Here is a 14532-nt window from a genome sequence, read left to right as displayed (position 1 = left end):
CGACGGCCATAGCGCACCTATATACATAGTAGTAGGCACTGTGCACGAATCAGGTGGGGCTCATTATCAGAAGTCTTCCGGGCAGCCAAATTCAAGGAGGTTACGTCAGCGTGCTTACGTAGGTCGTATCCAGCCCCAAGTGCTGGTCGGATGAAAGAAGTACCGCAGGCACACTTGTACAATTTTATTGTTGGAAATTGATCTTGGTTCTCGAAAGCTGAGCACCATATCATTATGTTGTCGAATATGCGCCGCTTGGCAGAAATGCCGATACATAAGCCGTGTTCGCTAAAGCTTCCGAACACGGCCGGCTAATATGAAATTATGTACAGTTCCGGTTGGTTCGGCAACATTTGAAAGCGACACCTTCCTAATTCTTCAAAACAGCCACATCTGCCTTTACTAGAGATGCTCAAGCTAGCTTCATAATAGATTTCCCATTTGATATTATATGATGGTTTCCCAAATTGTTGAAAGTGAGAGAGAGGTGGAAAAATTTGGCCTGGATGGCGCCCTTGTTGTATAGATGCGCCTGCAAATATGCAAATCCAAGTTCGTGTCGGCAGCTCTGGTAGAAATCAAATGAAAAATGTATTTTTGGCGCACGTCACATTCAAATGGCCGTGACACCTTCCCCTCGAGTACTCAAAAGCATTGCGGCATGAATATTTTGATTGACTGAATAATGAATTTCGATGAGACGTTGATGCGTTGCGAAAACTATAAGATGTGGAAGATGAGCTTTCCATGACTGTTCCATGTTGTCCGATCCACGCCCATATAATCGCATCTCTCACTATATTCGCCATGATGCACCTTCGAAACCTGGCTATTGCCATTGGTGCCCTAGCGACAATCGCTCATGGGGCAAAGACATTGCAGACCGTGACAGGGTGGGGTTCATTGGAGAGTTCGGCAAAAGTGACAGTCCAGCTCTACGTCCCTGACCAAGTGGCAACCAGCCCAGCTGTGGTTTTTGCGGTAAGTCGACCATCAATTTCGCCTCTCGATTTTGAACAAAATATTTGTACTAAATCCGTGTATAGCTTCATGGCTGCGGTGGTTCTGGGTCAGAATACTATCAACGAGAAGCCAATTACGGCACTTATGCAGAGGAAAAGGGATTCTTGGTCGTGTATCCGAGCAGCAAAAATGACAGTAATTGCTGGGATGTGTCGTCAACTTCATCTCTCACCCACGACGGCGGCAGCCAAAGCCAGGCTCTGGCTCAGGTCGCATCCTACCTCCAAGAACAGTACAACGCAGACCCTGACCAGATCTTTGTCACTGGCTCGTCGTCGGGCTGCATGATGACCAACGTCGTCATGGCTGTCTATCCCGACGTTTTCAAGGCAGCTTCTTGTTATTCTGGTGTCGCTGCTGGTTGTCTGGCTGGCTCTCCAGGCAATAGCCCAGCCGATTCAAATCATACTTGCCCGGATGGGGACGTTCACAAAACAGGTGCTCAGTGGGCAGAGCAGGTACGCGCCATGTATCCCGAGTACAATGGTACATATGGGCGTATGCAAACATGGCACGGCACAGCTGACAACCTCGTCTTCTATGCCAACCTCGCGGAGCAGTTGAAGGAATGGTCTGCACTATTAAATGTCTCATTTACGAAGAACGTCACAGATTACCCCACGACCGGGTATACTAGGATGGTATATGGTGACGGCACAACTCTTGTAGGCTACTCTGCTCAAGGAGTTGGTCACACGGTCCCTGTTCACCCCAAGCTGGATCTTGCATGGTTTGGTCTTAGCTAAATCAAGATGTGAAAATGTCTAATGAAGGAGGTTTTTGTCAAAGCCGAAGTACACAAAATTTGAAATGTTTTGGCATATTGTGTGCGTTGAGTGAACACAGCCACTGTACCACAAGACTAGGAGAGACATGTTCCGATGATTTGTGAATCTGACAGAAACCATGAAAAGTCGGTTTATAGGCAACTGCAAAGCCCGTAGAACCTGATAGCCAATCAAGGTAACGGTAGATCCTGATGAGGGCGATGAGGTAATTCTTTGTAAAGATGTGTGTTCTCTCAAACACTAGAAAAAGAAAATCTGGAAGCAAAGTGGTGAACTCTTGTCGTAAATAGTGGTAGAATCGCTTTTCTAGGACCCTGAATTGAGCATATTTTCCTCCAATTTTGGCTTCGAGTACCTTGATATTTGGATCACTCTATGCCTAATGCCTAGAGTAGATACCGTGGTCTGCATGCTTGGTACATTTCTCCCCGCATGCAGCTCTCCATCTATGGACCGGAATGGATCAGGCGAGGATTGTTCCATGCACTAATGCATCTGATATTAGCGACATATATTTCGATTTTGCATTGTCTAGAGTCCCGAATCTGATGATGTCGATGATGGTTGTCGGCTTTTGTTAGCATGGTATTGTGGAATATGTTTTCTTTGACGCGGTCTTAGCAACAAATGCGAATACCATTTCGATTTGATCGTAATGGGCCTACTGATAGAATGGACACTGACTAGAAAATTGCTATTGCTCAAATTGAGTCATTTTCATTCGGCTAGCAATCCCATTGATTGATCGTTTAGTTGCTACGATTATATATTCTGATATGGAGAAAACGATACGTAAACGTAGGCAATGACTTGTCATGACTCCATATGCACACCACTAGACTCCTGTGCCAACAGTCTGATACTCCTCGTTCAGAGTCTCCAAATTGTGAGACTGCATAAACGCTTTGAACGTGACTGGAGAAACTTGAGGGTATCGTGGATTGTCCAGTTCTTGCTTCAAATATGTTTGACCGTTCGTGCAGTAGTATTGATAGAACCTTTTGCCTGGAATTAGTCTCATGACGACCCCATCTATTTTGGAATTTGATTTTTGTGAGAAACTTACAATGCCATATAAGCATACACGTTGGCGGGATCCTTTCGGGCTATTGCCTGCATGGTGGTGTACAGTTCTTCGAGCGAGCCTCGATGTTCTAGCCGAGGTCGCTTGCCATACACTTGCTCAAGTTCATCTGCAATTTGATGAATAGACTTTCGGTCTCCCAAGACTATGAATACACACATTCATGTCAGAGCTAAATATCTGGTATTTTCAATCATGATTTTACTCACAATGCAGGACTCCCGTAGCTCCTGGGTCCATTGCAACGGCGGCCGTGTAATGTGCCGCCGTGTCGTAGGTTGTCGATTCCCAGACCTCATGGCCACTGCCATAGAAAGACAGCGTGCATTCCTTGGCGTCGAAAACGCCAAAGTATGAGCTCCAGAAAGTTTCCATAAAGGCGCCAATGAGAATGTGAACACCTTTGATGGTCTTCTTGGTTTCCAAGTACTCCTTGATGTGCTTACTGGGGTCCTTGGTAGGGTGCCGACCGTACTCGAGCTTGGTAAAGTCGAGGGAGTAATCACTGGCGACGTAGCGAACCACGTTCTCGACCTCGCAGGCGTCAATCAGAAGCTTTTGCCCGTCTATCATCAAATTGTCGTCGCCCATGTAACAACAGACGACAACGTCGCAACCCTGTGCGAATTGGCGCAGCTTGTCGACGTCAGTCGCCTCGCCCTCGATGATGGTTATATTGGGCCTGGTGCGCGTCTCCTCTGGCAGCTTGTTGGCGTTGCGGCAAAATCCGCGGATTTGCACCTCGGTTTCTTTGAGAAGGTGGTTCACAACCAGCCGAGCAAACTTGCCAGTGATGCCGGCGATGCCTACGGTAATGGCCATTTTGAATGGATTCAAGTTGATAATCTTGAAATTTTGTTTTGAAAAAGTATAATGATTTTGAAATTCTTTTTGAAAGATGTCTGTGAAAACGAGAAATGAGAAGTAAGTCTCAGGTATGATTGATTCTTTATATGCCTGTAGATATAGTATACATATACATGTGTATCACGACCTTTCCCTTTCTAGTTGTGACACAATTCGCGAGTAGCGAAATGCTCAAGTAAAACGTCACGATTTGTTCGCACACATCTCTGGTACCTGGATTATTCAGGTCACTGCCGGCAATTGATACAGTTCTACCCACTTTGGGTAAGGTGGATCAAAAGACTATATGGAATCACTTACTTTGGTCCCCCAGCTTTTGCGGGGCGGCTGCTAAAGCGCTATTGTAAGCTGGACTTTTCTTCAATTGCCGAAGGGCCGAGCGAATCTCGAAAAGTGCGGCTTACTAAGTATTCAAATTCGTGCCGTAGACTTTTCATGTTTTCTCATCGCCATCAACGATGATTTCTGCCTTGCTTTTGAGCAAAGAGGCATCTTCAATTCCTTCCAGATCAGGAAACATACTCACACATATGAAATGATAGAGGCAACAATGAAGAAAATCTATCACTTGCAGAGTCTTCAGTATTTTGCCATTGTGCATCAGCTGACGGGAACATAAGCATGGACCCAACGAGTCGTCGTACTTTATTACCCACACTGGCTGTCCACTGCATTCTCCTTTGCATGCGTCTGAGAAGACCAAGCACATGGTTCAGGATCGATGTTACTCGTCCTGATAGCTCTCGTGTTGAACATGTATTCTGGATAAAACCACCAGTTTTTTTTAGTTTTTTTTTTAGGAGGAGGGTTTTGATATCATTTCGTCTTCATCTACTCTCGTGTGCTAGGTGCGAAATCTTCTTCCCAGAGCTCGAACCCTTTTGCTTGCTGAAGCAATCTGAGTCGCACGTCATTCGTCTCTTGAAAAACGTATTGAACACATGTCCTTATTCTCCGCAACATGTCATGTCTTGTGTGATCTGATCTTTCACGGAATTGATGGATTTGTCATCTTGCGGTAGATAGTGGGTGATATCGAATAATCACTCGGAACATTACCAGCTATCCAATTACTGGCAGCCGGAAGCTTGCGTATTTATCACAATCATGATTCTATCAATGCATTTATCGGTAGCAGATGTGTGTGGTTTCTTGGCCATAACCAAACCAAGCTCCACACATGCTTGACCTATCTGCATTCCGAAATAGTCGAACGGACAAGGGACTAGACTCGGAGCATTTCAATACATCGCACATGATGTACGGAGACTTTCATAGTCTCAAGGATTTTGCAGAAGTATGAGGCTGACAAATTGAGAGTTATGTTGCGGAGGAATTTACTCGCCGTTTTACAATTTGTACCGCCGCACTCATCTTATAACATGTCTTGAGCTCATCTATCAATATCAATTTGACAGCCAAAATCATTCATAGTATCGTCCTATCATTCGCCTTTTCAATTTTGCGGATACAGCGCCCTGCCGAGTCCACCAGTTCAACTCTGTACACAATCAAATACGATACGACGATCATTCTAGTTGAACACCATGTCAAAACTCCTCACTCCTCTCCGACTGGGTCGCGTTACCCTCAACCATCGTGTAGCCCTTGCTCCAATGACCCGCACGCGGACAGATGATAAACAGACGCCGCTGCCCTCGGTAAAGGAATACTATGGGCAACGTGCTTCTGTTCCTGGAACACTTCTCATAACCGAGGGCACCATCATCAGCCCTGAGCATGGTGGCTATCCCAACATTCCGGGAATCTACACCGATTCACAAATCGCGGCTTGGAAAGAAGTGACCGATGCCGTGCATGATAAGGGGTCTTATATATTCTTGCAGATGGCGGCTCTCGGCCGGTCTGCGAATCCAGGCTTTTTGGCACAGCAAGGGTATCAACTAATGTCGAGCAGTGATGTCCCCATGAAGAGCCCGTTTAGCAACGAGATGCATTATCCTGTAGCCTTGACAGAGCAGGGGATCCGCGACACCATATCGGCGTTTGCAAAAGCCGCTCAAAACGCCATTGCCGCTGGGTTCGACGGTGTAGAAATCCACGGCGCGAATGGATACCTGGTGGATCAATTCATCCAAGACGTCTCCAACACGAGGGTTGATGACTGGGGCGGCAGCATTGAGAAGCGATCCAGATTTGCCCTCGAAGTAACCCGCGCCGTGGCCAAAGCCGTAGGCAGCGATCGCACCGCGATACGCCTCAGTCCATGGAGCAAATATCAGGACATGGGCATGTCTGACCCCCTACCACAATTCGCCTACCTCGCCAAAGAGCTTGGAAAGCTCGATCTAGCCTACATCCACGCTTGTGAGTCCGAGACAAGGGATGGACCCAGCGTGAGCTTCTTACTGCAGGCCTACGGCAATGCCAGTCCTGTCGTGGTAGCGGGAGGTTACAACACCCGCACGGCAAAACAGGCAGTGGATGTTGACTACAAGGACCACGATGTGGTTGTCGCATTTGGAAAGCCCTTCATCTCGAATCCAGATCTTCCACACAGAGTCGCAAATGACATTGCGTTCGAGTCTTCTGACCCTGCGACTCACTACGGCCAGACACCAGAAGGCTATATCGATTACAAGTTTAGCTCGGAATTTGTGGCAGTAAAAGGTTGAATATGATTCCCAGGGCATCTTTGGTCAAGTGGCCAATTGGATGGTCGGCATTGTCAGTTGCTATTCTAGTGGGTTCGGCGATGATACTATCTATTGTCATGTTCTCCTATTAGGAAAAGAAATACATAGGTAAAGATTCGAAATAGGACACCTATATACTCAAGTTTCAACTAAAAGAATAAGATGGAAAACGCTTATTGATATGATGTGCTTTCAGCGTTGTTGAAGGCTTCTTGCTGGCAAAGCGCATCCGGGTCACAATAGTTCCGTGACACGTCTGCATTCGTCACCGACAGAGCAGAGGCAGGGAAGGAGCTTCGATCAAGAAAAGCTGGTGAGGGAAGGCTACTGAGATGAATTAATCTAGGAGAGAAGAATAGTTAATTCCGTGATATTAGTCAAATCAAAGGTGACTAGCTGCAGTCGGGCAGTCGGGCAGTCGGGCAGTCGGGATGGATCATAAATACATCCACGTAACCTAGAACGTTTCTGGAAGTGGGACAAGACTCCATCTTGGCGCTGCGCCCAAGGACTGGGACTCCTCTGTGCTACGTAAGCCAGCGGTCAAGAGCCAATCCAGGGTAAAATAGACAAGATGTTAAGTTTTCTAGTGCATGTCCTCGTATTTAGGGAAATCTCCAATTTGATTATAACGTAGGTCAAAGATAGAGTTTTGGTCTTGAAATATCTCGGCTGCAGGAGTTTGACTGGAACACAAAAGAACATTTGGAGGGGTCGTGGGGGTCGATATGGGAATTTCAGGCGAGGCTGAATGGCAACAGAGTGCGGGGTGCTCGTATGGGCACCCGATTTCATCATTTAGTGGCTGACTCTGGCGAATAAAGTCGCTGTGCTGACCCCGAGATCCCCCTGTAAATGCAAGGCTATAGCGGGTCGTCGCAGCAAAGACCCGATCTTGGTGCATTTTAGCTTTGCGCAATTGGATGCAGTGCGACTGTGACTGTGGTGACTCAAGAGGAAGAAGGAATTACAATCAAAGCCCCTTCCCACGCGCTGACCCTTCTTTTTTCTTTCTTGTGCACTTTATGTGACACGTCTTTGCTGAAACCCTCCTCTCCCTCGGGACCTCGTGTGTTCTCGTCACTCCTTTTTCCCTTTCCCTTCTTCTTTGACTTGATGACTACTTTTCTGCGAATTGTCAAGCGCCAGTTCTCCACTCAATTCGTCGCAAGAAGAGGCTTCACCAAGCTCCCCGCCATGGATGCGATCAAGTTGCACAATTCACTCAAGCCGGGCCCGCCCGTGCCCTTCAAGCCCATCGAGGCTGGCAAGATCTCGTGGTATGCCTGCGGTCCGACCGTCTACGACCAGTCCCACCTTGGACACGCCAGAAACTATGTCTCGACCGACATCATCCGTCGCATTCTGCGCGACTACTTTGGCTTCCAGGTCAAGTTTGTCATGAACATTACCGACATTGACGACAAGATCATCATCAAGGCCAGACGACAGCGGTTGCTCGATGTCGAGAAGAAAAAGGGTCACTCGGAGGAAAAGGTCAATGAGCTGGCCAAGGCGGCTTTCCAGGCCTACGCCAAGAGCAACCTGCCTCTTCTTCTGGTCGAAGACGGTCCCGAACTCGATACCAACAACTACATTCAACGACGAGATGCTGCATACGGGAGTGTGTTGGCGGGAGGTACTCTCACCGGAGAGGGAAAGCCTGGCGACAACGAGGCAAAGCTCAAGATGCACATTAGCAACATGACACAAGCCGTCATTGCCATCAACAAGAACAGTGTTTTTGGCATGGCAGATGAGATCTTGTTGCCATACTTGGACTCCCTGCACAAGGAGACCATTGACACGAGCGACCAGACCATCTTTACCGATCTGACACAATACATGGAGAAGGAGTTCACCGACGATATGGACAACTTGAATGTCCTCAGACCCGATGTCATTACGCGCGTAACGGAATACGTCCCCCAGATTGCCGATTTTGTGGAACGTCTGGTGCAGAAGGGCTTTGCATACGAAGCCGAGGGAAGCGTTTATTTTGACATTGCCGCTTTCGAAAAGGCCGGCAACCCATACGCCAGACTCAAGCCAGAGAGCCGAAATGACAAGGCCCTTCAAGAAGACGGTGAGGGCTCCTTGTCCAAGAACCTCGGAGGCAAGAAGGGCTCGGGTGATTTTGCGCTGTGGAAGAAGAGCAAGGCCGGCGAGCCGTACTGGCCGAGCCCCTGGGGCAACGGTCGGCCAGGCTGGCATATCGAGTGCTCCGTCATGGCTTCCGATGTGCTGGGTGGTCAAATGGATATCCACTCTGGAGGTATCGATCTTGCGTTCCCTCACCACGACAATGAGCTTGCCCAGAGCGAGGCATACTACTGCGAAGGGGGTCACGAGCACCACTGGGTCAACAACTTTTTGCACATGGGCCACTTGTCCATTAGCGGCTCCAAAATGTCCAAGTCCTTGAAGAACTTCCAGACCATCAAGGATGCACTGGCCTCGACATATACGGCTCGAAACATGAGAATTGTGTTCTTGATGGGTCGCTGGAACGATGGAGTTGAAATTTCACCAGATATGAGAGCCGCTGCCGATAGCTGGGAAAGCACCGTCAACGTAAGTGTGCCGTTGCAAGAGTTGCAATCATTTTGCTGACCATGTATAGAACTTCTTTGTCAACACGAAAGCCTTGATCTTCGAGGCTAGGGGCACTGCTTCGGCCATCAACTCTCAAATCAAGAACATTTCCGTGGTTGATGGTCCTGCGGAAGGACTCGCTGCTGATCTCGAGCAAGCCAAGCGGGACACGGAGGCTGCGCTCGTAAACTCTTTTGATACCCCGGCCGTCATGCGCGCCATTGGCGAGGTGATTCGCAAGGCCAACATCCACATTGGCGAGCACAAATCCGATGCAGACTTGAAGTCCCTCGAGGCTACTGCTAGGTGGGCCACCAAGATCATTGGCATCCTTGGCCTTGATGCCAACGCGAGAGCCCCCTACGATGGACTTGGCTGGGTGTCGGCCGCTGCAGCCGCCAACCTGGAACCCGCCGCGGCAGTCGCGCCCTACAAGGCCGTCTACGAGACTGTGAAAAAGGACGTGCAGGCCTTGAATCTGCCCAACTCTGATGGGATCACTAGCCTGCTCACACAGAACCCCGATGAAGAATCAGAATCCTTTGCCAAAGCCGGCAATAGAGATCCCGAACAGCTTGCCTACCCTTATCTCTTGGGCGTATCAAAGCTGCGCGATGAACTCCGCCGCATCGCGCCGACCGCAGCACCTGACGCCAAGAAGTCCATCCTGACCCTCAGCGACAGGATACGCGACTTTGACCTCACCAACCTGGGTGTCTACCTGGATGACCGCCCCGACGAGCCATCATTGATCAAGTTCATTCCCACCTCGGAGCTCATTGCCGCGCGAGAGGAAAAGGCCGCCCAAGCAGCTGCCAAGGCTCAAGCCAAGGAGGAGGCCAGGCTAGCTAGAGAACGCGCCGAGGCAGAGCGATGGGAAAAGGCCAAGGTGAAGCCTGAGGAGATGTACAAGACAGGAGAGGCGGCAGAGAAGTATAGCGAGTGGGACGGAGAAGGTATGCCCACAAAGCTCAAGGACGGGAGCGAGGTTCCCAAGAGCCAGTTGAAGAAGCTCAAGAAGGACCACGATAAGCAAAAGAAGGCATATGGCGAGTGGCTCACCAAGTTTGGGGGTGCTGCATCTTAGTTGGCGATTTATATGGGACAAAAGTAAAGCAAGTCAGATGATTTCCAATTTTTAACCACATGGATAGAGACACAATATATGTGAATCTTGGTCAAGTTGATGACAATATTGAGAAACCTCGAGTTATTGCTGGATTACATAAACGGCAATGTTTTTGCGAGTGCATCCCATATGCATTTACCTATACCGTGACTCATCTGCAAGTAGCAATGTGTTAAACGTCATTCTCTCGCAAAGAAACTGACAGTGGGTATCCTGTTGATTGCGATCAGTTTCAGAGGCAAAAGGAGAGTGGAAAGAAAGGTTTGCTTACATTAGATGCTTGATTTCATTTTTGATACACTCATGCGATTCTGGTCCGAGTGAACGATCATGCACAACTGTGGCTCACTCTTTCCATTTGACGAGGCTGGCCGACTTCACCTTCTTCCTTGTATCGTGTCCGACCTGATACCAAGATATCAAATAGGCATTGCCCATCTTTAGGCTTGGCTTGAGCAACATTGCTGAAATGCACCACCCAACCTTCCACCTTTGGCTCGAACTTGGTTTGTCCCAGCCAAATTCATCAGAGCACCCGTTTGCTGCCTAGGAGCACAAGCTCGTTTGTCAATGCGAGCCAAAGACGTAAAGGACCAACGCATTTTCCCGTTGAGCCGTAGCTCTCACCCTGCGAAACATTTCATTCAACACTTGATTTCAGCGATACGTCGCATCACATGGGACCTACTGCAACGATGGGCGGCACAGCATTCTCTCACATTGACCCTCTCAACCTGTTTACCCCTCGGATGCCGCCAAACGTCTACCACCGGGTGCGAGACGACTGCCATGCCGCACTCCGACAACGCTTCCTCGCCGTCGCCACCCCCATTCAAGCGCCCGGCAAGAAGAACTTTGGCGATGTCGACATTTTCGTGGCTTGGGACACTGAACAAAGCTCCAAGGTCGATTTCGACAAGTTTGTCGACAGTATCCGCGACCTTTTAGGCGCGACGTATTCTCGGTACGAGGGGCTGGTGAATTGCGACGCCCAGTTTGCCGTTGCGGTGCGTTCATCCAGAAGATGCTCGTTTGATTCTTGTCTGTATCTAACAGGTCAATGTCTTTAGTGGCCCGATGATCCGTACGGTCTAGCCTATTCAGATTCTGAAGAGAATCCTCGCTTCTGCCAGATTGATGTACACATCTGCAACAGCATCGAGGCTTTCCACTGGAATATGTGGTACTATGCGCATGGGGATTTAATGCCAATGATTCGCAACATCATGCGCCCGTACGACCTTGTCATCAACGCGCGAGGTCTGTTCTTACGCATCCCCGAGATCAGAGATGGGGCCAAGAAGGTTTTTGTGACCGACGAGCCCAGTCAAGCCCTGGGTATCCTTGGATATGACCCAATGGCGCCTGTGTATCAAGAGTCTTTTCAGAATGTTGACGAACTATTCGTGTACACAACCAAGTGTCGCCTCTTCAAAGGATTCTACGGTACCGATCTCACAGACGAAGATGGGAGAAGCATGTCTGGTCAGTCGTTTTAGAAACTGTCTAATCGTTTTTTCCGCGTCGTCTTACTGACAGACACATGAATACCCAGAGAGAGAAGTTTTCAAGACCTGGATTCGAGACTTTGTTCCCACCTGCATCGACGGATATCCCAAAGAAGAGATTTCAAAGGATGCAATCCGCAATGAGATTTTCCAAAAGTTTCCGGCGACCAAGGCTGAATATGATGCCTCGCTTCTCAGAAATAAGAAACGGAAGCAAAGAGACTTCATCTCCAGAACAATCGAGTCATCCTTGGACATGGTCAAGGGAGTAACCTCGGCATGGCGCAAGGCGGCGTCTGCGGCACTAAAGGAGATCATTCTGTTTTCGGATTATAGCCTTGGATTTCGCCCTTTGGAGGATCTCAAATTGAGCAATGGGCTATACAAGGAGGACGAGGTCAAGATGTTCATTGAGCAAGCATTGGAGGTGGTGGGGGAGGTGGCATGGGAGCGTCAATGCTGCAATGATCACATGGGAGATATCTCCCAAGCTCAGCAAAGGACGAGAATTGAGGAGGAGGACTTGGCATGGTCGGAGGGTGAAGATGAGATCTTTATGCCAAAGTACCGTGAGGGCTATTATCAGAACCATGCTAGCGACTGCGACTTGAACTACATTTGAATGGCAATGTCGCATGCAAGTCGTCTGGCGTGGACCGGTGCAAGACATGGGCACCAGGACGGACGGACACATGCAGCAACCATAGACCGATAGATGACATGTAATACTTGATAGACGGCCGATGCATATGGCTGAAGTACATAGTATCTGTTATTTGCAATGTTGCTGCTGCAGACTCTAGTGACGTTATATAGTCGTAACAATCGATTCTCGGCATATTTTGATGCAAAGTGAAGACATCTTTGTTGTCTGTGAAGCAGTGTACCTAGTCGCTAAGCCTATTCGTTCTGTTTAACAAGATGTTTTATCTGACAGCTGCTGTGATCCTCCATTTTATACTATCCAGTGACTAGAGCCGGGACTGGGAAACTTGACCCATAATTCGACTATAGGCCTTTGGCGGGGAAGCCTCCGACTTGGTGGCTTATCCATCAGCTACCATTCCATTGTGAGGACATACTAACGGATTTTGGGAGTCAATCCAGAAAAAGATGACTAATTAGTGCATGGTAATTTCAAATGCGTCATCTTGACCCGGCACAAAGGTCAATTTCATCGCTTATGATCGGCAGGCAGGCATCGGCCGGGGGTCTTCCGGGGGTTCTATAGTAGATAGGCACCGGGACGATGCCGAAAGGCGTTATCGGCGACATCGGCCGCCGGCTCGATTGGTGATAACGCCATACCTGCATTGCGGGCTGACCAATTTGTGGCCCTTCTGCCTCGTCTCTGCGATTTGATTTCTTGGTGCATCCTGTGTTTTTGTCTCCAATACAATCCACTACAATACAAACACTTTCTTGATTGAAAAAAAAAATGGCAGAAACGATTCCAGTCACGAGCAGTGACAAGATTCTCCTCTATTTCCCCGAAGATCCCCACGAGGATTGGATCGCGCGCGTCAAGGCAGCGCATCCGGGCCTGCAAATAGAATGGTACCGGTCCATCACTCCCGAGGGAGTCAGCGTGCCCTTTGAGCAGATCCCCTCGCACGTCTGGGAGGGTCTCACCATGTTTTGTGGCTTTCCCGCCCCGCCGGCCAACCTGCTGCGCAGCTTGCGCTTTGTCCAGTTGACGTCTGCCGGCGCCGACAAGTGGGTGCAACATGCCAGCTACAAGGATGAAAAGGTCATGTTTTGCACCTCGAACGGCATTCACGGGTGAGTATTCTGCAAAGCCTGGCACTTTTTTGAATAGGGTTGATGTGCTGATGCAAGAGTCGTATTTCCAGTCCCCAAATTGCAGAGTGGGTGATTGGCACATGGCTCTCGCATCAACACCACTTTTCGCGGTTTGAGGCTCAGATGAAGCGAGCATACTGGGAACCCGTCTATGCTTCAAAAATAGAAGATTCAACAGGGACAAGAATGTAAGTTTGACAGCTTGGACAACGCAGGTAACAGCAAGTTGACAATCATTCTTGCAAAGGGGTATCTTGGGTTATGGTGCGATCGGTAGGCAATGCGCCCGCCTAGCCGACGCAATGGGCATGGAGGTCTATGCATATACGCGCACCGAAAAGGCCACAGCCGAGTCTCGCAAGGACGACAGCTACTGCGTGCCCAAGACGGGCGACCCCGACGGGCTGATTCCGACAAAATGGTTCCACGGCGACTCGCGCGAGGCCGTGGACAACTTTATCAGCCAGGACCTGGACATTCTCGTCGTGAGCCTGCCGCTGACCGAGTCGACGCGGCGCATCATCTCGAGCCGCCAGTTTGCCATTATGAGCAAGAAGAAGACGTTTCTGAGCAATATCGCTCGCGGCGGCCACGTCGACCAAGACGCTCTGATCCATGCGCTAGAGACGGGGCTCATCCGGGGTGCCGCTGTGGATGTGACTGACCCCGAGCCGCTGCCTAGCGATCATCCGCTATGGAAGGCCCCGAATCTGTTGATTACTCCGTAAGTCTGTGCATTTGATTTCCGCCTGGTTTTCTGCTGGACGGCAAGCGGATATGGTGAGACAAACTTTACATGATCAAGACTGACACATGCGTGCATAGACATGTCAGCTGGCTGAGCAACCACTATTGGGACCGTATACTCGACATTCTAGAAATCAACCTGGGGAGACTAAGTCGTGGGGAGGCTCTAATCAATGTGGTGAATCGTCAGCACAACTACTAGCAGAGGAAGCGAAATTAGCGACTATTGTGTCATGTACGGCGATGTCGTGTTCGAGGAGAGTAAACAACAAGTTGTTACCAATGAGCTGCAAGTGCTTGACTTTTGCAAGCAAGTCTGTCATCAAAGCGA

General features: G+C 49.1%; 6 protein-coding genes across 6 annotated transcripts; 5 read left to right on the top strand and 1 right to left on the bottom strand.

Annotated features, from left to right (window-relative positions):
* Positions 1-807: 807 nt before the first annotated feature.
* Positions 808-1769, top strand: PFICI_11129 (uncharacterized protein; the record flags this gene model as incomplete). The annotated part of the gene is made up of 2 exons (XM_007839710.1): positions 808-981; positions 1047-1769. 2 exons carry the CDS (start codon positions 808-810, stop codon positions 1767-1769), a joined length of 897 nt encoding a protein of 298 aa, XP_007837901.1.
* Positions 1770-2646: 877 nt separating this feature from the next.
* Positions 2647-3717, bottom strand: PFICI_11128 (uncharacterized protein; the record flags this gene model as incomplete). The annotated part of the gene is made up of 3 exons (XM_007839709.1): positions 2647-2809; positions 2878-3040; positions 3105-3717. The coding sequence occupies 3 exons, from the start codon at positions 3715-3717 to the stop codon at positions 2647-2649; spliced, it is 939 nt and encodes a 312-aa protein (XP_007837900.1).
* A 1592-nt stretch (positions 3718-5309) lies between these two features.
* On the top strand, positions 5310-6398 carry PFICI_11127 (uncharacterized protein; the record flags this gene model as incomplete). Its single annotated transcript, XM_007839708.1, has 1 exon — positions 5310-6398. The coding sequence occupies one exon, from the start codon at positions 5310-5312 to the stop codon at positions 6396-6398; it is 1089 nt and encodes a 362-aa protein (XP_007837899.1).
* A 1218-nt stretch (positions 6399-7616) lies between these two features.
* On the top strand, positions 7617-10101 carry PFICI_11126 (uncharacterized protein; the record flags this gene model as incomplete). The annotated part of the gene is made up of 2 exons (XM_007839707.1): positions 7617-8993; positions 9043-10101. The coding sequence occupies 2 exons, from the start codon at positions 7617-7619 to the stop codon at positions 10099-10101; spliced, it is 2436 nt and encodes an 811-aa protein (XP_007837898.1).
* A 737-nt stretch (positions 10102-10838) lies between these two features.
* On the top strand, positions 10839-12273 carry PFICI_11125 (uncharacterized protein; the record flags this gene model as incomplete). Its single annotated transcript, XM_007839706.1, has 3 exons — positions 10839-11150; positions 11214-11628; positions 11699-12273. 3 exons carry the CDS (start codon positions 10839-10841, stop codon positions 12271-12273), a joined length of 1302 nt encoding a protein of 433 aa, XP_007837897.1.
* Positions 12274-13089: 816 nt separating this feature from the next.
* PFICI_11124 (uncharacterized protein) lies at positions 13090-14403 on the top strand (the record flags this gene model as incomplete). The annotated part of the gene is made up of 4 exons (XM_007839705.1): positions 13090-13433; positions 13505-13642; positions 13702-14178; positions 14280-14403. The coding sequence occupies 4 exons, from the start codon at positions 13090-13092 to the stop codon at positions 14401-14403; spliced, it is 1083 nt and encodes a 360-aa protein (XP_007837896.1).
* Between the last annotated feature and the right edge of the window lie 129 nt (positions 14404-14532).

Source organism: Pestalotiopsis fici (assembly GCF_000516985.1).
Source record: "Pestalotiopsis fici W106-1 unplaced genomic scaffold PFICI_Scf_8, whole genome shotgun sequence".
In the NCBI taxonomy this organism is placed as follows: Eukaryota; Fungi; Ascomycota; class Sordariomycetes; order Amphisphaeriales; family Sporocadaceae; genus Pestalotiopsis; species Pestalotiopsis fici.
Note: the sequence above shows the minus strand (reverse complement) of the source record. Positions and strands in the feature narration are given on the sequence as shown.